This window comes from Helicoverpa armigera, chromosome 10 (assembly GCF_030705265.1).
Source record: "Helicoverpa armigera isolate CAAS_96S chromosome 10, ASM3070526v1, whole genome shotgun sequence".
NCBI classification, from domain to species: domain Eukaryota; kingdom Metazoa; phylum Arthropoda; class Insecta; order Lepidoptera; family Noctuidae; genus Helicoverpa; species Helicoverpa armigera.
The window spans coordinates 7124161-7148810 of NC_087129.1; the positions used below are offsets into that span (position 1 = coordinate 7124161).

Consider the following 24650-nt stretch of genomic DNA (forward strand, 5'->3'; position numbering starts at 1 on the left):
TCAGACTATAAGTATTACTCGCACTTTATCGTACCTACCAATGTTCAAAGGCTATTTGTCCGCATTTACGTAGAATAGATCCATTTATTGCAAGCCTGTCATTAAAATATACTTTAGGTACGTACTAAGTTAGAGCAATTATATCCAGGAACAGTAATTTAACCTAATTGCTTAATGATTGCTGCTCACGTGAGCGGATAAAGAGACATTTTCTAGACACGACTCGCTATACAAAATTACGCCATCGCGTTTAAAAATATACCACCTAACAATTGTTTGTTATAAGGAAATGATTTGATGGACCTCACAGACATGAATAACAATTATTTTAATAACGACTTGAGACTATCGCGATTTATAAAGATGGATTTAAAGGCGGTCACCGTTGATAATGAAGCGCTATTGTGAGGCGGTCCGGCGCGCTTCGGCGCAACCACCGCTTGACGTATCAAATAAAACACAAAACGTACCTGTTATAATTTACTCAAAACACAAAGCCTTATATAGTATAATGGTAATGATCAGTTGCGCGGCTTCGTTCATTGTTAGCACGTCGAAAAGCATAAAAAGGTGCCCTCTACACAATTTGTTTGGCTCGTAATCGGTGCGTTGAGACGAAGGCTCGATAGAACGCCTTCTGTGCCGCTGGACGTCAAAAGCTTGATGTGGCTGAGAACACTATAATGGTGACTAGTCATCACTTACCAGTTAAGATCTCTAATTATAATGGGAGCCGTTTTTCAGAAATAAAACAAACCGTTGAAAATCTCTTAACGTTTTGTGGGAGCTCAGCGACGCGTCTCCGCTACTTAATCTACTACGTTTTCTATTCTTTTAAATGACAAAAAACTTCAATGATCTTTAACAGAACAGTTAAATTGGTTTTTGTCTAGTAACAAGCACGTAGCCTATCGATAGTTTCGATCGACAGCGTTCTGCGGGCGTGTTTTCAATTTGGATAAGTCGATAATTTTGTTATAAAAAAGTATCTTCAGACGCGTTACTTACTGTCAATGATCTGATAACATGTTATTTCGACAATCTGTTCGTGGTGCGAACTCATTCACTTTTCAGCAGTTGATTGCATTTAACGAGTACGTATCATTGGTAATGAGATGAAACATGTTTGCTAATACGATGCGCGTTTTTACTGAAGGCTTCCCAGACAGTGAGCGTCGGTCAGTGGTCATAGTTCTACTATTTGTTTAGAGCCAGATCATTATCCATGAACAGGTTGCAGGTGGGAATGCGATATCTATAATTGTTCTTTTAATGATTTGGGATCGGGCCCGGATCCTACATGCTTAGTCACGGCCATGCAATTTGTCTAAAGTCGTTTAATCATGATTAGTCACAATAGGGTCCGCTTCTATTAAAAGGTTAGATGTCTACAACATAAAGAGCATCTTATACATGTACGCAGAGGCTGTCGGTAACGGCACAATTAAAAGCAATGTGGTTTTTTCTTGTTCTATCATTATACGTCGGAAAGCGATTAATTATCGAATTAACAACGTTTATACGTGCGCGCTTTACGAAACCACTTGCAATACATTAATTTGCGCTGCATAATAGGTGTTGATGTTTAACATCATTTGATAAGTCTTTAATTGTTGATGCTTCTTTCATAAAAGCATGCATAAAATATTTAGTATAGCTTACGTAAAGTGAGAAGTAAATGGTTAAGTTCCCATGGCATCCTAATAAAAAGCAAATTGGTTAAAAAATCTTAATGTTTCTGCGTCGGAGTGTTGTTAGTTGGTACCTGCCTAAAAGCGTGGCATGTCCAAAGATAAGGCACTCCGGCGCCGTCTGGCTATAGACTGTTTAATCGGGTTAATTTATCGATAATTGACGGAAAACCTTTTTGTTTGTAATGCCGGGAAGTAACAGTAATTGTCACGCCTTTGAAGATTTACGCTCGTTTCTAAATTGAGACATTAACAGTCGGATCTCGTGCCTAATGGTTTGGAATGAATTTGTTTGTTTGTTTTGCTTATACCGGTTCTTCGATACGTTCGGCTGGTAACGCGACGGATGTCGGATTCTATCGAACCACGCTAATTAGTTTTAGACAATATTTCAAATGACGACTGTAATTAATTAGCCTGACGGCTGTTTGGCGAAATCGTTTGTGTAACTTGTGGCTTTGGACACATTCCGATTATTATTTAGTGGTCTATTTGAAAAACATTATTCATAGAATGATGAATAAATTGAATCTGATAAACAATTGCGGCTGTTTTAAATAGGGTAATTGTTTGATCTCAATCTACAAGACACTATTTAACTTAGGTATTTAGGTGCATACTTAATATGAAATCAGTACCCAGATTAATTTGCGAAGTCTATCAGTAGTACCTAAGTCCCCGAAGTAAGTAAATAAGGTTGCAAAATAGGAATCTGGACAAGGTAAAACCAATTAAAATCTTACAATCATATATCGATAATATTGACCAGGATTGGTTGATGTATGATAGTTAATAGACGACTGCCATCATTCAACTTTGATCCCTCTGATTTTTTATATGCATTGATAGAAGAAGCCTAATAAACTAGACAAGATGTGACCAATGCGGAATTCAAAGACCAGGATTGCCAATATAAAAAGCCGTTGACAAAAATTAAGTAGTTAATTATAAGTTCTTTTGAACGTCTCGTTTCTTACAAGAAAAGTTTTCCATCAAAGCTCAAATTCTAATTTGAAGACGATTAGACGCTTCCTTCACTACTGTCGCTCCAAAATAAAAATCACGTCCTCATCGAACGTCTAGAACCAGTTAACGAATGAGTGGCGTCACGTCGTCTAAATGAATTATTGTTGGCTTTATGGGGAACATAAAACGATGAGATCGGATGCAATCAAGCGGCACCCGCCGCGTCGACTGAGTAAAAAGGTGTCTGTACCTCCAGGGGGCCTCGCGCAACCGTTGCGCTAAACGCCTACCCTACGCACACGCGTCCACTCGTTTCAATTAGCTCTCAATGGCCAAAGTCACAAAAGATGTGCCAACCCGCTATGAATAATCGCCCCGCAATATCTAGCTCCCATATCATTTGAATAACAACCTGTCTCGCAACAATTAAAAGCAAAATGACAACCCACGGGCTACGATTCGATTGCTGCCTATAGCATTACAATAAACGATAATCGGACCGATTTATTTATGTACAGATACCATTCTTGTGCAACTTTCCTCGCTTTCAAAACTTACAAAGCCCATTAGGTAATTCAATAACACGACAATAGCAATACAAAAACGGATCAAAACATGTTTTTATAGCGCCTAGTACAAGCGACAACGATTAAAGGTTCTCCTAAACCGAAATCCGAAATCATGACCGTGACCCTCCCGACGTCGAGCAACACTGTTGATGTGATGCACTGCTGGGAACCAATTTAATGCTGTAACAAATCAATAAATGTATCGGTTTATTGGAAGCTGTGTAGAGATCGATTTGATTTATTTCGACCGTACAATAACGGCAAACGAGGTGGGACCTTGTTAGTAAATGTCAAAAGCTTCACAAAAAATGCGTTCGTTCTATCGCGTAGTTGCACCTCGTACCGTAGTAAAATAATGTGAAGAGATCGGAAATAACCAAAAAATGTGGTGGGATGTATAAGATTTTAAAATGATCACTAAACGCATATCGTAAAAACAACATTAACAAGGAATAATAAATTATAAAAGTGTTTTTATGGCCAACCAAAACATTTTAACACCCCAACCGTAAACTTACTCGTCATCCGTTTCGCTAATTAATCGGCGCCAGCCAATAATTTGGGCCTCCACGTAACCCATACAGTTTGTCGGCTAAGAATGCAATTAATCAAAATATGGTCAGTAGCTAGAGCCGCCCGTAACGCCTCGTAAACCGATATCGATTTAGTCGATAAGTTGCGCAAGCTATTGTCCAAAACTGCCTCGTCATGGCTAACAAAGACGGTAGTGGATACCTTATTAAAATTTAGCCGGCTTCGATGAGCTGCTCTGTTTTAATAACTGCTCGTCGGAATACGATCGACAGACGCGCACCGCTCTCGAGTGGTTGCGTTTTTGACACATTCCTTTTGTAGTCACCGTTTGTATAAATATTAAGTTAAAATAAATTGGGCCGTTCGGGACGTTTCATATTTTTATAAATATAATATGAAAGATTTTTTACTACCAAAATATCAAAGAAGAATATTTTGATTGATAGTTTTCAACAGCGAATATTTTCAGAACTAAATGTTATTGTTAAAGAAATTAAACTGCCTGTAGATAGATGCCGACAATGCAGATGTAACTTTAATCAATTTAAGCAAGTGGCGAGCGTTGCTCGGGCACGCGCTTATGATAAAAGCCTCGACTGTTATGCGTGATCATTTTGTTATAATTTGATTAAATTTCTATTACTTAGACATATTTGTAGGCCGAGCTACAGAGTTAAAAACGTTATTTTTAAGACATTAAAATAATAACATTAATCGAATAGTGAATTGTAATTCAAATATTAGTAAGTATTTGAATAGAAACTTATTTTTGTTCTATCTGCGTACAAGTGTAAATCTTTTCCAAAATATGCGAAAAGCGTAAATTCGCACTTCGTGCCTATGGTGTACCTAGGTAGATTTCCTGTTTCTGAAGAATAATTTGACTTTCAAATGTTCTCGGCGGATTTTTCAACAGCAGTAAATTCAATTATAACGAGGTCAGGTCTAGTAGATGATTATTTCTGTAGCAGCAATAGTTATTCGAGGCTCCCTGGCCGGCAGGTGGTCCGCGCCGGTCAACACACTTTGATACACCGAAACCATCGACAGATCTAATGGAATCAATCATAACTACGACCCCAGACCGTCCAAATTGAACAAAGCATTCCCGATGCAATAAAGCCATTCAATTTGTATTAAATCGTAACCGCAAAAGGTAACGGTACAATTTAAATGTTTTGAGTCAAAATGCAGCAGAATTTATTTAAATACAGCAGCATTTACGACAAATATGTGAGCATTTACGCAAAACAACCGACTGACGTGGGATCGCGTGCAATTTTCGCATACAACGGAGGCATGAGCGCTCACTGCGCTCGAGCAATTATTTTAAACACATTTCAACAAATGACGATAATGTCAGCCGGCCACAGAGATAAGAACAAAAAATACATAAAAATATAAAAGCGTTCAATTGTTCGAGCCCTTGTTCATAAGAATTCGCTCATACATTCATAATCGAAATCTTAAATTTTACAATTTTGCACCAAAATGTAATACAACGAGGAAAAATATACGTATCTACTTCCCCTTAACGTTTCTAAGTTCTCTGTATCACGAAAACAGTGTTTGTTCTTTCATTTTTGCTTTAATAATATTATTTAGCCTGACCTACAAGAAATGTTTTCCAAGTATTATAAAATCATGTAAATAAAACGTGTTTTATATAGACGTTAACCCAATCATGTGCTCTGAAGTTACGGCGCCCCCTGCGGATTTAATGGCTGCGAACCAATTTAACAACTCAGTTTAGCACAGTGTTTCCCATCAAGAATGTTATCGTCTCCTAATCCGGTCCCCACTGATATCGTAAACCAGAAGTGGTCTTGTAAGCAAAACCAGTTCCAATGCGATCGCACGCACCCTACCGAACTGAACTGCACTAGAGAAAACATCAAGGCAAAGAACGTCCTTTGACGACGAACGCTGTAATGACGTTTAATTAGGCTCGCGATTTTGAACTTTAAGTTTCTCAACAGATGGATACAAATAGATTGTATGGATTGTGGACGCTTAGGCCGTCTTTCGTTTCAGTTGGCGATGTTTAACGTCACGCATGGGCACGAGAGGTGTCGTTGGTGCAATTATCGCAATTGGCTCGTTGGCCTCTGAGCTAAAGACGCCCATCGTACTCGAGATATGTGTGCGCATGTTCGTGTGTCGTGGTAACATTATAGGAAAAGACATTTCAGCAAATGTCTGCTCTAATCATTATGTTTGTGCTTAAGCTAACAAAGTAGAAAGGTTTGCAGGATTAGTCAGACTACCAGCAAAATTAAAAAAAAAAACAAACAACATTGTAAAAATGGAAATGGAAGGCGAATAATGAGCTCAAAATTGTGAAAAATTTACGTTATGGCAGAGGAAATCGGCGTTTTATTTTATAATGTAGCACCATTATATATAAATATAGTTGCATATGTGTAACAACGACATCTTTATAATCAAAGCCCTCGGCCATAGTGACACATTTATCGTGCAGTTGGCTTCGGGCCCGCGGCACTGCGCGACGGTTTTATTTACTACGCTTTATTGCTTAGAAATTTTGTCAAAATTGTTTCATTTGATCTTGGGATCAAAGAAAAACAGATTGACATAATTTTCTATTTAATTTATATGGTTAACGCTACCTATACTGAACTTCAGGTTAATCTTAGTAGTCTTTAAAGAGAATATCTTCGGTAATAAAATAAAATATTATCCGAAACCTGGTTAGATTAGTCCATTGTTGAATCATTAATATTTTATCATTAAAATAAATTAAATACTAAAGTAGTTCTTTCTTTTTAAATATAACAGATGCCTAGAGATGAGTTTCCAAACTACTTACATATTAAAAGTAAGTACTATAGTGCAGAAATACACCGGAAAATTCTAATTGCATTAGAAATATTCTATGCTTTGATCGCTCTTAAACTGGTCATTTAACTGATTCAGTTGATCTCAAGACAAAATAAGCGAATTAAAAGTATTTATGTTTCCTCAATTTCGTTTAACAAGCTGATATTAGGCGAAACGTGATGAAAATAGCTTAATTAAAAAGCTGCATTCGTATGAAGTTTCCCGGTCTATGTACGTACCTATAGCTGCCAGGTATAGAGTATCATTTGACAAAATCCAAACTGAATGCTTCACCGACAGCGATTTACATAATATAATGATACCTAAGCATTGTGTTGCTCGCACATAGACACAAAATCCAATAGATGTTCTCATATTACATTATATCCGCCGTCAGCCGCGGCGGCCATTTACAAAACTAACAGAGCATATTCGGGCTTGCACTTGAATGGCTTTGCCTATTGCCCTGCCGAAACTGTTTGACACTCATCTAAAGTTCATTACTCAAATACTTTAATCCTGTAATTAGATAAGTGTTTGGTTACTGGGTAAACACAGCGGTTCGCATTTTGTGGCTTACGTGACCTTATTTTTCGGACGTGGTAGTTTTTTGTTCATAAATCTGTTGAACATGATAAAGCTGCCTATAGTTTTGCTGCGGCTTCGTCTGCTTCCTTGATTATACTCAACGCCATAAGTGTTTTATACTTGTCTATCTAAACTATGAACTAATTTGTACTTATATAAAAAATATTTCGTATAAAAAAGTAACCATGCAGCACATGCGCTCTGTGTTTTTTCATTAGCCATTCAGACGAAAAGATAAAAGTAATGAAAAGTTTCACTCATCAACTAAAAAGGCAAGATCATAGGGGCTTTACAAATGCATTATTTGGAGTGACTAAAGCTTAGCTGAAGTATTTTAATATTAAGAAAATACAAGGGCAGTTAATCAAATAATATTTTTCCCAGTTAACATTTTTTTAAGTTCAGTTTGAAACAAGTTCCTAGACAAATCTATCTCAATTACACGAGCAACACAATTCGCACGTCATCCAGTCGCGATATATCAAAACACGTCGCAAGAACGCCTCATAGAGTTAATAACAATCTGTAAATTGCCATAAATTATTTTAATAAGGTAACTTGGTAATAATTCGATGATCAGACGGTTCCATATCGTGTGTGCGCGCACGCAACGCTTGTAACATGAGTCGCTCACCGGTATTACGCGACGTTCGGTTTATTATATTATTATAACTAGAGATCGGTCAAATAGACCCGAACATTCTTATGATTTTGACTCGACAGTTTTTTTGGTGTCGCCACAAACATGGTTTTGTTTTAAATATTCGGTTTCAATTCGTTGTTTTCTAGGGTAGCCGAGTAAGTTTCAATATCTTTTTCACGATCAATCACCTTCATGAATGTGTTATCTACTTAAAACAAATTATTTATGACAGTAGATAATGTAAAAAGACACGCAAAATAAAAAGTTAGTTAAATTATAGTTAAAATACATATAAGTTAACATTTCTATTATGCAAATAAACATCAAAGTTTTTTTTAACATCTAGTGATGCAGCGTGACAGTGTCCAACAATGGATAAGTACATGCCCATTCTGTTCACTAATACTTCTTTTATCACACTCAACAGAACTGTAACGGTGAAATTGTACATTACGTGTAAATCGACCGAGAATATTAAGTTTATTATGTGTGCTGTTCGTAAATATCATTATTAACTATCATAAAAAAATGTTAAGCAATCCCGCATAGGCTGGTAAATACGGGAGTAGTGCTTTTTTAATTCTGATGTTCAATAAAGCTTTAGTTTCAACTATTCAGAATGGCTTCAGCAAAACAAAAAAATTGTATCCTGAATACAAAATAGATGACTATTATAGGAATTCAAAATGGTTCAGCAATGTGCGTCACGTTAGCGGGTGCGCGCCGGGTGAGCGTCGGGTGAGCACAGTTACGTCGGCTCGCGTCGTGATAGCCCACAGCGTTCACGGCACACGCATAGTCAACCTATGGGCGTACGGATGATGGCCTTAATTGTTTGTTGGTTTCCAAGACCCTAGATCACGGTTATCATCAACCAATTTAAATGGCTACGATATTATACTTCTCATTTGTAAGAAAGAGTCAAGGAAAATTCTTGATAAAACCATATACAACAAAAAAAAGAATGCAAAATCTATAAACAAATCTTTATCTATTTTAGATTAAGCAATTGCCGATTAAAAAGCTCACGGAATGAAATTAATTTGAAAACCTTTATAGTTATAATGAATTGATCATTGTTATGTGAAACCTAGCTCCATAGTTCGGTGAGCATTCTCTTTAGGTGATTAACGATGGATGGGTTTTGGACTTTTTTTATTTCTTAGATTCTCATATAATTCAATTATTTCAATAAGTTCGCAACTCCACTTTATTTATTCCACTAACAAAGGACTTAATTAGTTTGGAAAACTATCGTTTAACAGAAGTAGCTTATTTTTTTTGTCCCGTGTTTAAAGCTTCCTGTACGAAAGCAAATAAGGGTCTAGTATATTCAATGAATGCATTGAATATCATAAAAATGCAACCCAGTTAAGACACTTTACCGGTCCATGGTTCGAATATAAGCAATACTGTTGCCATTTCCCGTTGGTAATTGGTGTATTTAAGGACGCAGCAATTTTAATGGTTATAGAGTTGTCCAAGACTTCACGATATTTATGTTGTAGTGTGAGCAGAGCCAGAAAATTGAGTCGATTTTGAACGCACAAGGTGCTCCGATATCAAGTGAAACTTTTAAAATTAATGTTTCAACTTATTTTTGTAATGACCATGACAATAATTTACCTTCAGATATGAGTCGTTCTCGAATCTCCCAGGCGAAGATGGTAGGGTTTTCTCTTTTGTACTGTTCTATTTTGGAGACTACTGCGGGCGTTGCTACCTTGGGCTTGCTGCCACCGATCAGACCCGGCGGCCGCAGAGTGCCTGAAACAAACAAATAAACTGTTAGTAAAGACTACCCGATAAAACCATAAGGACTGTTAACTAATCAATATTTGTTTACAGTGTAATAAAGTTTAATTTAGTTATATATTCAAATGAAAAGCAGTTTTCGAAGGCTCCTGTGCGAGTCGTGACTCTTTTCTATTTAAAGGCACTTTTCTTTGTAAGATTTTTCTTTTTAAGTTCATTCACAGTCAGTAAAGTATTTATAACAAAAGTTGATAAAAACGTATTGGACAAACTGTCACCTGCTGCTCGGTAAAGGAAATAAAAGAAAAATCAAAATCAAATTAGAGGCTCAAATAAAAATACCAGTAATAGCGACACGATACCGATTGATGCAATTTCATTGAGTGCTAAACGTGAGTAAACGCAAGTTACTTGTCGCGATCAATTCTTGCGAAACAAACCGTAGTTCGACTTTTTAGCCCTTATCTGAACAGTAATAAACTTCAAAATACGCCTAAAAACTGCACGTCAACATTTGTATTTTCACATTTAAAAGGACAGTGGACGTGCGTCCCCACAAAAAATTGATAATCGAGCACGGCGGTAAGAATAACAATGAAAGCTTTAAATTAGTATTAATAATTACAGAATCATTGACATCGGCTAAATGAAGCCTGCATGTGACGAGACGTGAATTTTTAATTATTATTTATCTTGGGCTTTGTTTTTATTGAGCTTAAACACGTGGGATACACATAATGATGTTGTGAAAAATAAAGCTCTGAATGTGAAAATAGTTGCAATGGAACTTGCATCATCATAATTTATGATTATAAAGTTATAAATTCAAAGCAATATTTTTCTGCAAAAAATAATGAAAATTCTATGAGGTCTGAAACTTGATGTGTTTATGAAACTTAAATTCTATCATCCTGGCTTCGACTTATGGAGTGGCTTATGATTAGAGGGAGTGTGTAAAAACTAACGTATTCTTGGGTGCCTAAGTCAGTTAGATAATGGATGAGTGCGTGCATCAGGACAATTACGTAAAAACAGCGCAGCGGCATTCCGGCGGGCAGCGCGCAGACCGCTCGCTTTTTACGCGCACACCGCTCCTCCATACCGATAACACGCTGAATTATTCAACACATTATTTATATTCACATTTTTGTCAACGCCATTCAAGATGAATTCATAAGTCTCTTTATGTCTTGATAAGACTAAAGCTTACCGACCAAAATGGCGAGCTTTGACAAAAACTCAATTTCGAGTTTACACGAGGTCCGCGACACATTGCCTTAATAGGTGAAACTCATTTCAATATTGCGACCACGATATGAATTTATGTAGAAAATTGTGTATTTTCATATGTAGTAGGTATTGGCCATAGAGAGTTGGCAAGTATAGGTAATTAAGTAAGCGTGGCGTGATAGAAAACTGTAAAAAGCGAACGCCACATTTTGTGTAATTATTTCAACATAGATTTAGAACATTGCGATAATATTCATAAGTTTATTAAAATGGTAATGGTAAATTAAACCCTTTACGTACACGAAGTAGGTAGAAAAAAGCAAGTTTGCCAACAGTGGTACAGTAATAACGTTAAGGTGCTCGCATATGTAAGGATTTGTTTTTAATTAGAAATAACCCACCCGTGTGGCGTGCAATTAATTTTATACATTGCCGCACAAAAATTGCCATTCCACAAAATAAAATATTTATATCACAATTTTCCATGTCCTTAGTTTCAGTTTTGTTTCTTTTAAAAAAAATGTCGGGTTTAGCTACGCACAAATAGGAATTTGGTAAAACGCCTTAAAGGAAATAATTCAATTTTACTGATTCTGTTCTTATTTTTTTCATATTGTGCAAAGGCATTATAATTAAATCAGATATAAAAGGCAACAAATCCAAATCCGAAGAGATAAAGCTCTCTCCACAATTTTCCTTGTATCTTTTCTGTTACTAATTTCGTGCAAATTAAAATTCTTAGACGCAAGCACCTACAGCACTCGTGTGTGGAAAAAGTTTGAGGAAAATATCAGCATAATGAAAACGGTTAAAATGTTAGACATAATTGCTTGAAGCGGATACGTTCATTGGTTGTAGGCGACGCCGGAACGTCAAACATTACGTTGTACGTGCATGAAATACAACAGTACCTTTCACTACAGTTTTGCTGTAACTATTGAAAACCCATATTGCCACTCGGCCGCCTCAGAACGCCAATAACCGTTCTCCTCTTGATTGATAGCTAAATTGCGGGAGGCCGGCACACTGATCATTTCGCGATAATTAAATCGGCTAGAAACGTAATCGCATGACCGGAGCCAATTACTCGGCATTGCCTAGGCAGAGGCGGATCGTGTGAGCCACTGAAACTGTTGCTAAATGTGTATTATTTGCGTGAAACTCAAGCGCGCTCCCGGCGCATACGCACGACCTATGGTACAACCACACTCGCTACACATCTTCTATTAGGTATTCATATCAATATTCTTACACATTTTCATAAAATTCCCGCATACCCAACTAAGGAATTACTTTACACGTTCAACGAATAAAAACCTACTGAATATAACATTTATTTACTTATTTTTGTAAAAATACTAAGCCAATTGTTTATCAATAATAACGTGTAGGTGTTGTTACCTATAAATAAAATAAGCCAATAAATTAACCAGACCATCTTTCAATGGCTTCATAAATACTAAACGTCGTGTTCGTTATGATAATAAGCGTCATAACTATGATCGGCACGAATCAATTGAAAGTTTAACACTTCACCATAAACGCGAGAGAAACTACATAAACACATTCACAATGCACGAACAAGGTGTCGAATAATCCCTTCAAGTTTTTGTTGTTTTCCTTTTAAAAGGACTCATGTTGCAAAACAAAGATGATCAATTAATCATCAGCGGTACGCTTAAGGAAATGAGCACCACAAAGGGACAATGCACACTCAAAACGTCTGTTAATAAATTTCCACACAGGAGTCGTATATGGACGCTTTAAGTCATTACACGGTGCGTCTACAAAGATCTTTTTAAACGACACATAAAGGGTCTGAATCTAGTTAATTAAATTTGTATTAAAAGTATTCAGAAGTGGTTCTTTATATTGGCTGGCGCTAAAGTTACCCGCGGCCCAGTAGTGCACTGTCATCCAGTTAATAGATCAAAATCTTCCGCGGTGGAGTGGGTCTGGATGGCCTGATTTATTGAACATAATGCAACGCGTGTTAACGACGCCTTGATTCGGTGATTGATCGACTTTTTCTATAAAAACTTGAGTCAGTTCGCGCTTGCTCCTTCGGAAGCAATTAGGTAATAATTTTGGAAGAAAAGGACTTACTAAAGTAAATATTTCCACTTCAGTAAGGTTAGGTCTATGACATTAAACAATAGGTACAGGTAAAAGAACAGGTATCTACTAGGTATCATGAGTAAACATTATTTGTTTAAACTTTACGTAGTTTAAATGAAACAATGGTATGATAAGCTGATCATTGTTCATTAGATTACTTTGCGTTTCCTCAAGAATACTCAACTAATTTAAAAGAACGTCATGGATTTTATAGTTTTTGTTAGCACTTCGTAGCATTACATTGTTTGTACAGGGTTATTATACTGGACTGTGGCACTCAATGTGTTAAATATAAATAGTGTAATACTCAATATTGCCGCCTACAAATACACTTTTAGTGATTAACCCAGATTAAATCATAGGTCTCTCAATCCACGAAATACCATTCTATTGACAACACCGGCCATTAAAAAATTAAATTGTCCAAGAGAATTGGAGCGGAAAAAGAAAAAGCATGGTTTCTGAAGCAAGAATGTCAAGTGGGATAATTCAATTTTGATTATAGGACCAAAGCTTAAATACGGCTTCATTACGGGCTGCGACGATCCGCGGACAATCATCTTGAGTAGGTATCATTAGCTACCAACAAATTTACGTACGACAAAACAAAATGACCGGTTTAATATGAAATTACTCAGTCTATGATTTCTGTGGCTATTTGATTTTCTAAATTAACTGTAACAAACGCATCCGGTGTTAAAGTTTATTGTGTTCAATAAAAAAATAACTTTTCTACAATATCTAGGATCCTGGAATGTTTGAACAATTAGAAGTTTCGCACATAACTCACACACACAATTTGTAGCATCACATAAACTCATGAGCTCAAGTTAATCTGTAAGAGGCAGCAAACTAGACAGTGTATGGGCAATTTATTCGTCACTCCGCTCGCATCGCAACCAATAATTTAATACTCAAACTCGGCCATGAAACGTTATTTATGCGTGCCCATTTCCATGCCGTCAGCTTAGAAATTGTTTAGGCTAGATAATAACTTTTAAGCTAAGGCTATGTACCTATGTTAAATACTTAAGTGGTTGGACATGACGGCCCTGGGCGGGTTGTAGCCGGGCTTCCGTGGGAACCCGACACGTGACGTTATGAAATCACCAGCGGCGAAAATTGATTGACACTACACTTCTCTGTTCTCGTAATATACCCTAGCCTCAATACCGTCTGTACGTTTATGGTATTCTTGAACATTTGACTATCTTGTGTAATGTCATTATAACGACCCGCTTATACCCGTGTCTTGACGTACGTCACTTCTCGTGCAAAGCTTTATATAGGAAAATTATAATGTAACTCTACTCAGTCTTGTCGTGTAACTCCGTTTAAATTTTATTTGCAGATAATTGATTCCCAGAACGCGACAATATCTAGTCTAACATCTAACCGCTGATTCATTGCAAAAAATGAGTATAATAACACTAATCTTAACCTGCAGAAAAACGTTCAGAGTAAAATAAAATAAAAACACAGAAACCTACACTTTTGGTAAGAAATATGAATGTTCAAACGGCGTAAAATAATACAGTGCGCGCTGTAAACGGTCGAGTGGTTTTGAAATCGCCCGTTCACGAGTCCTGAGCAAACACAAAGTGTCTCACGTGTCCTAATTACACACCAGTCCACAGAACTAATTCAGCAAATTAACTGAGTACAGCCAAGTGTCTGCAATGTCATAGTCTACTCGCGCTTCGGTTACAACTCACCTTGCTATTATAGCGCAACAATTACCCCTATTCACATTGTTTACTTTAATTAACGAATGCAATAATTGCTATGACCAGTTGACAAACTCCCGGACATTAATTCCATGCTTCCTGTTGTATTTTTATGCTTACAAAATTATTGAAGATGATTGTTGTTGTATGCATAAAAAGTTTGCGAGATTCACCCAAGCATTTCAAGATGTAGATTGTATTGAAAGGCAGCTGTGATAATTGTAAAGGAAACAGTCAAATAAAGGGTTGTCGATATGAAAAATCGCCGATGATACGATAGTTCTCACATCGACAATCGAGATCGGGAGCGCATGCTCGCGGCGAGGCGGCTCGTCGGCAGCGCGGGCGCATTCATCCGCACCCCGGTGGCTTATAATTAACACGCTGCAAGTTTTATGAATCGATTAGGATCTAAGCTTTCGTCAATAGCAGCTTTCGTCGCGGCAGACTCTACCGATGCCTTATCCTTATCGATGATTAATAGCGATTGAGATTTTTGCCCTGACCATGTTATTAGACGCGAGTTAATCTCAAACTGCGGCCGCGTCGCTTTCGATAATTGTTGACTCGTCATTCGATGATCCGATATCATTTATAGTGTTAATAACTGGCTATATTTGTAAAAAAAAGATTTATATCGTTTCTTTCTTAATATCAATCCATTATCCTTTGATTTATTTAGAATAATCAAAAAAAAAAAACGATACTTTGTCTGCCTTTAAGCCGATATCTTCGACTGTTAGGCACTTAAATAATTTTCAAGCTTATAAAAAGTACGATCTGATAGAGCTTACAAATCAAAAATATATCATAGCAGGCTACAGCTGTAGTTGCGGTCACCTGTAGATTTATAAACCGGCCATATTATTGACCATTCTATCGAGCAAGTGAAGTAATTATCGCAAATTACTTAGTTGCAGGCTATAACGCCTAAGGCTTTTCTATAAAGAGCGCACGTATAAATCAATATACCGCTGAAGAGTATCTACAGCACTACGACAAACCATAAATAATGCATACGTACACTAATTACAGTGGATCCGATACCCAGTAGGTAGGCATAAGTTCGCTTTATCAATTATCCTCCTTCGAACTTACAACTTTTCTAACAAAACTTTTGTAATAACTCCAACTTTATTACAAAGTAGTTAGGGTCAGTTTCGAGCAAACTGTTTTACGTTATAAGTAATAAGAAATAAGTATGCCCTCTAACTATATGGCAGGACTATTCAGGTTGTTCGGTCAACTAAATCGATGTGAATGTGGAATTGATATTTGGACTAGTTCAATAGAGTCTACAAGTTTCACTTTAGTATTTAAGTAAATACGATTAATTATTTATATAAAGATTTCTAAAAATATTGTGACAATTATTAATCCAAATTACCTAACAATAAAGCTAAAAGAAGTGTCAATTTCCCGTCCATAAGTTAGTATTCTGCCGTGTAAAACGTAATTCTTGACATTTTTCCTTTACCTAGCACGATAATAAGCACTTCTTTTTTAATTCCAACAACAGAAAAATTACAGCAAACAATACACTTCTTTCCTTTCATTAAAATACGTTTAAATGTACCTAAGGACAGTCTCGCGACACCCAATGGCTTTTATTAAACCATTACACATCATAGTCGATTATAAGGCTCGCTCTAACAAACACAGATAACAATTTTATTCAGCTTTTTATTTCCTATAACACCCACTTATTGCCTGTTTGTGGGACAGCATATGGAAGTATCGCACACTGCACCACTCAAATATTCATATTACACCTGTCGTGATAAAAGAGTCATTGAGAAAGGTACAAGGCTTTGATCACTTTGACAAACATTGTTTTATTCTTAAACTGAGAATCGTAATAACATTCAAATGTACACGATTAATAAAGACGGAGTTGATTTCGCAGAATCCTGCATTTTTGATTCAGTTTACTGCCAAAATACCGAGATATGATAAGAAAACATTAAAATCTGTAAAGGTACTAAAATTAAGAAATAAACCGCACGGAGCTAAGAACTAATAAATGGCAAAATGAAGATATTTTAAAGCAATAAAATGCGCCTAATATGGAAGCAACCGCCTCTTCCAAATCATCAAAAGGACATAAAAGCTTGAACTAAAAATGTATTACTAACACAACAATTGGTCATTCAAGTTTTACAAAAAAGGAAATTTATAACGTCGATGCAAACAACATCTGAGCATCTATTCTAAATTTCAGATTTAGACGAACTTACCAATCTAAAAATAAATGCAAACGACTTCAACCAATTACCCATTATTTGCGTTTAACTTAGATAAAAAATAAATACGAGTGAGAAATAAGATAAAATTAAGTTACAGGTGCATTTGCACTTATTTAATTAGCACCTAATATGTGAAGTGTTGGTGCTAATCACTCGAACTAATCAAGTTGATTAAGCGATTAATCCTGTGAAAAAGGATAGTCAGCAATAGAAGAACTGATACAAATCTAGTAAAACAGCAAAGAAACTATGATCATGAATAACTGACAAGAGTCTTCTAGAAAAAATCTTCAACAACTTTTAGATGAATTCTGATTAACGCTGCACTAATAGATTTTAATGCCGAAATTATATTTTATGTGGTTGCCTTGTCTATCATCAGGGCGACATTATTATCTGTATTTTATCTTTCGCAGTTCTGATATTCGCAGAAATATTTTTATATTGATCATATCTTTGACAAGAAATTACTTTCATAAAATGGTGTTATCATTGACTTCTATGTTTTCGACTATTTTACACCCATATGATACGGATGCGGTTTTTCAATTTTTTTGATTTTATGTTAAGTTAAATTTTGTATTTTAATTTGTATGCCTTTTAATAACTCATTCATGGCAAAATTGGTCCTTATTTCGACTTTGTAGCTCGTTAGCCCACGAAAATCATCAGATCTCAAAGCCTGAAATAAACGTTTGCCTACGTATACTGTGTATCCATACCACGATCTATTGTTCCCCTTAGTTTCCCGGTGTTTGTACTAGGTACTTTAAGACTTATCCTTATCCTTTTCCCAGTCCATCACCGACTTAAAAATAAACCTTAATTGCTTACCAAGCAACTTGGTTACAGCACCTTGCTGTGACAGCACATGGTGCGCGATGTCATAGTGGCGCAGCCCGAAGCGGGACAGCTCCAGGAGCCTCTGTTGTGACAGCAGGGACGAGAGGGGGTGAGACGCCGCGCCCGGGTACAGGGGGGTGCCTGAGCCGCCACCCGCGCCACCGCCCGATGATGACGGGGATACAGGTACTGGAAACAAAATGTATAAGCTTGAGAATTTGGTAGTAACTTGAACCTTTATGTATGCGCTAAATATCTGTATGTAAATTTCTGCGAGGTATTTTTTTATTCAAGAACTATTTATCGCAGCTGATTTTAGCGTTATAGAGATGAAGTGTAATGACTGGGGCCATGGAAGCTCCTACTTTTGAACATGATACAAATGTTATCACTCTGGCAATAACATCAATATGGCTTATTCTTCTTAGCACTACCTTTATATTTTCAATATCGTAATATTCAGGCTTACATTAAATTAACGAAATGCAATGCACTGTGAAGACTAAATGTCAATGCCAATAATGTTATAAAGAATCAAGTTTAGTATTTTGTGCTAAAGTAAGTGTCAGATACTGTATAGGTTTCAAGATATAACGTGATGTAAATTAAATGTGTCCTTAAATTAACCTTGTGGATGAAGAAAGGCACAAAATATTTGAACAGAACTGCACTAGACGTCATATATGCATTATGGTTGTTTATTCTCTACTGAAACTTGTGTAATGCCAAACAGTCCGAACTTATCCGCAATTCAACATAAAAAGTTGATGGAGTTGCGGTATGCAGAAATGGCGTAGCCACTACTGCAAGATTACCTGTTTATCAGTGGACCTACAACCGTATCGACACCTCTTCTCAGGCGTCTTTTACGACTTACCCGAGATGATAAGCTTCACCGTGGAAGTGTGAAATTACTAAAATATTCCTTGCATTAATTTATTCATATTCCTATAAACCGCATTTTTATCAGCGTGCTATCGCTTTCAGTACAAAAATAAAAAACGATAATCAGAAGTCGTATCAATTAAAATCATTAGCTGCTTTTACGATTTCTATAAAACCTGACAGGAAAAGAAACTAAATTAAGTCATCAAAACAAATAACAACAGTCATTTGACGGAGTTTATGATCCAGGTTGATATAAAATTCCTTTTTTTACACGTGACCGTGATGGGAGTGCCTCTGGCAAAACACTCGGCCCTGATTCCACGTAAGCGGTGATTCCGTGCGCGCTCATTACTTCTCGTCCCCGTATCATTACAATACCGTGTCAAAGGCTCAGCAAGCACTTTTATTACTAGCCACCGCACGCTAACGATACGGCTTGTGTGAACCGAACAGAACTGCACCACGCGTAATCAACTCGCCAACCTAACACATCACCATTGTCCATAAACCCTTCCTCACATAACATATCCAATGGTGTAAATCTAGCTATAAAATAAATAACTTTTTAATAAGATTAAGAAATACAATTTTTAAAATCAGACAGAATGGTGTAAAAATAAATTTTTATAGGCAGACAAACTGGATCCGTCGATGGCATAAATACAAAATTAAAATGTTTCTCAAGCATTAAAGTTTCGATCTCTCAACACGTATACATACATATTTTTATCCACGCAATTTGTCGTTAACACCAACCAGATATGCTAAAGGCCGATCGTAACAATGCTTTCTTATGAACACATCGTAACACATTCAATTATAAATTAAGCTATTAACTTAATATACCATAATTTGTTTATCAGGTTAAGCATCGAAATTAATGCAAGTGGCATAACTTGTCCATAACTTAACACTTTTTATTAGCGAGTCAATAAGGCGATTTCGTCAACGAAAGCATTATCAAGCTTTTGTAAAGCTTTCAAGGGAAATTGACACTTGTCAGAGACACGTAAGGAACACTTTAGATAACAGAGCCTATTCCGATGGAGTGCTCGGGACTCGACTACGACGTATAATTTCTCGTGTAATCGCTTTAATAATGGGAGAAAAAAGTGATATTATCTGCCCACGGTCAATAAATTAACACCGTTTAGAGCAAAAATGTAGATTCTTAGTGTCGCTACTATTATAAATAAATTGGACTCAAACGAGTAGAAGTTTTAAAGGAGATCGTTCGTGTTGGTGAGTGAGTGTGTGTGTTTTTATTAGGGTGCGTGAGCAGTGAGGCCTTATTAAAATATTTCGAGTGGAAACTGGAAGGACCACTTAGTGGTGCGCGGGAGTTTCACGCCTGAGCTGATACAACATTAAATCGACAAGATAGCTTATTTGTGCCGAGCTGAGGATTAGTGGCAATAAATCACTGATTAGAATGTATTGACTGGCGTTGACTCCGGCGCATGGTCGCCGCTATTATTTATTGGCCATCAGTTTTTTAGGCTTTTACGGTCCCATTTTATCTATTTGTTAATGTTTAACGATCTCAACTAGGCAGTATGTTTATTTAATTAGCTCCTATGCTAATGCAAATAAAGCTTTTGATTTTCTTAAATAAGTACTTTTGCTCGGTTAAACTTATTTTTCAATGGCATATGTGATGAATGTGTATAATCAGAGATGCGCATTCAAAACAAAACACCATGCACATTACTACAGTCCTCATGCTTAGGTTAACGCACTTAGAACAGTTAGAAATAGATAATGATCGTAAAACGCATCGCTAATTAACAAACGTGGAACTAATAAGGCGCTATCTGGGAACTTAAACGGCATAAAAATTACGGAACTATTAATTTTATGTAAATTGTATAATGTGTGGCATGCGGGCAATATTTTGTGCAGCAATAGTTTAATTGTATAAACAAACAAGTAAGTTTGGCGGGTACACCTGCGCAGGCGTCGTATAAACATGTAAAGTGATGCGAGGGGAGCGCGCGACGAGCACCGACTTCGTCCGAATGTAAAACAATTTTATGCAAAAAATATTGTTCTACCCGCGCGTCTCGCCGCTATTAATGTCATCACGCGGCGGAAAATTACCACCTTTCGTGTAAATTTCAATACGAGATCGAAAGTGTACTCGATATTGCCCCTTTATGATTGCGAAGAATTACATGCAACAACAATTCTTTTGGAATTGTTTAAAGATACGCATGAATTATGGATATGAGTTGGGTTAAAGACCGTTGTTACTCGCTTCTGTATTAAAATTGCGATTTCAGTGATTTGAGTTAAATTGTCTGTGAAATGATCTCGAAAGAACAAAATACGGTAAATATCACGGATATGAAGTGTTGTATTAATAATAATTGCGTTCCGAATGAAAGCAATCAAAATAAATGTATTACGAACTTTTTTCCTTCAGATTATTACGAATCAATAAAGTTTCACTGCTTTTTAAAGTATAATAAATAAACAATCGTGAATTTAGATATTGTATCAGTTCTCATGGAAAACGGTTATATTACTTTACACCGACTCTAATAACTATTACTTAGTTCGCGAGGCGACTAAATCAGACTATAATGTGGTCGACTTTACTAACTTCATGGTAATCAAATGTGGCGTTTCAATTAAACTTCATTGCAACATAATTATGTTCAAGCTTTACATATCTTTACATATCGGTATTGGCTACTAATAAGATTTCCTGAGTAGTGTCAAAAACTGCCCGATATTCCAATAGTAGTTCTATAAATGCCAATAAGAAATTTAACATAGCGTTATGGGCGTATTTACTTTGTACCACAAAGGTTTGTTAAAGGTTACACTGCAGGACGTACAATAAAAGTCTCCATTTTAACACAAACAACGTAAAACGACTTTCTTGCGCAGGCGCATGGAGAACCAATGACAGTATTGTAAGAATTGTATCATTTAAGTAAGACAGCCGTGTGTACCACAGTTGGTAGAGACACAGGGCATATTAGTTTGGCCAACTTTTGTTTATATTATAATTATTAGCTGTTAAATAAATAAATATATTTTTTTATAATTTACATGTATTATTTTTGAAAAGTTAGTTATCTACTATATTTATCTTGAATTGGATCAACACAAACATTTGGCAATAGGCTAGGAACGAGTGGTAAATACCAGTATAGAAACCATCTTACAAAACATTGTTAAAACATACCTCTATAATAAAGATATCGAGAGGCGACTCATGTCCATCAATGCATGAGTATATTTGATAGAAAGGATTTTATGACCAAAGAAGGATATCTACTCCTGAAATTAAAACAAAAGTTTAATGAAAGCTATGAGGTTTTCGGAATCATAATCAATTAATTCTTAAGAAAACTATAAAAAATATTACAGTGATTTCCTAGGATGAATTCTAAGATACCTCAGGTATTTTCAGAATCAAGAATACGTAGGTACCTATACTAATAGTTACAAGAACAACCCTAAAGAGACAAAGAACCGCTGTAAATGAGATAGAATTTTAATCTTAAGTGCATTGTTTTCCCGTAAAAGGTATAGGGATCCGTTTTAAAGGAGATCCTACATTCCTGGTCGTAAATTGATCTGTAGAAGGATACCAAGTAATGAGCAGGGATAATTAACAACTTCATAATGTTTATAGCCAATTATGCACTGGTGTAGCTTGATGTATCTTTTGATAGGACATGTGGATGATACATTTAAAGTTGTATTTTTTTTAAGTAAGAATTATGAGGCTCAAAAAAAGCCTGCATTGTTTCAAACAGCAACGAAAAGCCATTAGGTACCGAAGGTAAATAAGAGTTCAAACAAATTAAATCAGAAGCACCTGCATAATTTTACTTTATTATAAGTTAGGCTACTGAGCATACTGTTAACCTATAAGAAACATAATTTTAATTATATTGTTTCCTATTTTGCCCAATGTACAAAGTAAATATGATTAAAGAACAGGATAGAATAAGTTGACAAAAGCCCCAACGCTTTTTGTTTCAGTAAATAAATTACTTTGGATGGTGTGCTTGACAAACGTAACGTGGCTATCCTGTGTTGTTCGACTTCGTTGCATATTCAATGCGCTCGATTCGCGAAGATTTAATAGTCGGTTCAGACGGCATCCGCAGCGGAAGTAAGCTTTAATATAGATTATAAATGAACGCTTTATACTTAGTCTTTGTTCACATGCTTTTTGTTGACTTTGTATGCGCATTTAATTTTGAAAGATTTTTAAGGTTGTGGTCGCCTACACGATTGCAAGAAAGAGGGCTTAGACAAGTGGCTTTTAAATTAGCAGCTTTAGCTAAGTATAGCGAATAGAAAATAATAAGACAGATAGGACAATAAATATTCAACTACATAGCTCATAGTCATACCACATTGACTTTTCTTGTATTTACAAATCCTTTTGTTGCTGAAAACTTCTAAAAGTAGGTAAATGTCCTGATTTTTTTTTTAAATTTTCAAGATTTTCTTTTAGTAATTCGTTCTAATAAAAGTTGTCAAAATCCCGCTGAACTATTCCTATTGTTCTGGTATCATCTCGGACGTTTTGTTCACGTTTACTCGATCTGTTTCAATCTCCAGATGTTCTTTTTTTTGCAAGTAGATAATAATAGCTTTTTTGTGGACATAAATAAGAATTCTGCCTTAAGATGCTACGTGACAGACCGTCTGACTACATCAAATTACAGGTTCTTTAATTCATTAACTGTTGCGACTATTTAGAAACTTTTTTCTTATATTTTTTACCTCAGCTCACAATCTAGAGGTGGACGATTTTCAAATGAATCTTTTCATCTAATAGGTGTAACATTGATTGATTTTGTTAAATAAACCGTATAATTAAAAGAAGAAACGCTGGATATTTTTGCCCATTAGTGCTTTGACGATAACATTTTCGGTAAAGTTATTTGCATCGTGTCTCGATCATTACTGATGTAATTTTTTATTATGGACTTAATTTATTTTGAAATTCATAAGTAAAAAAAAACGTGGGAATCTCTGATATCACTTAGATCATTGCTTATTTCTTGATTCATATAAATTATATGGCCTTATGTTATAAAATCACAAAAAAAACACGCAATGAACTTGCCTACCTTGCCTAGTAATTTCACGAAAAGACAAATAGGTAAGTAAAATTGAGGTTATATGTAGGACCTAAACGATAAAGCCATCATTTCCTTAAATTGATTTTTTCATGAACTGCTTTCAGTCCTACAGACACAAAATTTCATTTTGCCATTTTAGAAAAATAGAACTGCTAAATTATTCATAGGTTTCGGCTTATTTCAAGTGACGGCTGGGCGCAAGCAGAACAGTTGTGTCACCAACCATCGGCATGTCGGTGCATATTATCGGCACAGCAGCGGCATCAGCGGCAAAGCCACTAAGAGACAATTGCGTCATGCGGCACCCGCTCCGTGTATACAAGTGCTCCGCAGTTTATTCATCAGCTCACATATTGAATGTTTTAACCGACCTCATGGCTCATTAAAACATTGTTGCTATTGTCTACTAATTAAGGAGCATCGTCTCAGTTTACAAAGCCACCTGATTATTATGCGTGATCACCATTTAAATGTTAATTAGATTTATTAAAGCACCTGATCAAACGCGTCTCGATATAAACGTTGACGCGAAAAAAACATTCCCTGCGATGTATTGTACTCAATGAAAATTTATTCGACGTTTATGAGTCAGGTAATTGACGTGAAAATAGTTTATATTTTCAATTACATACATACATTAACGTCTTGCCAATTGAATCATCCATCACTGAATTTATTTCGCCCATTTACATTTTGTCAACATTACTAAAGGTGAAGTATGTAATTAGGACTGAATGAAATTGAGTTAATCCAAGCATTTTCAACGTTGATGAGTACTTAAGACTCTATTCTATCTAATTAGATACGTATCTATCTAAATTACATGCACATTCTGTCACTTTTTTTATGATTAGGTTTTTCCGTGCCATAAACGGGTTACCAATTCTGTTTGTC

At 36.0% G+C, this 24650-nt stretch overlaps 1 protein-coding gene across 2 annotated transcripts in view; it reads right to left on the reverse strand.

The window, feature by feature from the left end:
- Window positions 1–24650, reverse strand: part of LOC110372372 (paired box protein Pax-6) — a 32323-nt gene that overhangs the window by 3973 nt on the left and 3700 nt on the right. Inside the window, exons 2-3 of one of the 2 annotated variants that reach the window (XM_021329009.3) lie at window positions 17764–17940; window positions 9459–9599 (exon numbers count right to left, since the gene is read on the reverse strand). In XM_021329009.3, coding sequence (XP_021184684.1) covers window positions 9459–9599; window positions 17764–17940 — 318 coding nt within the window. Of the gene's footprint in view, window positions 1–9458; window positions 9600–17742; window positions 17941–24650 lie in introns of both variants that reach the window. The other variant, XM_021329007.3, reaches the window with a different exon arrangement.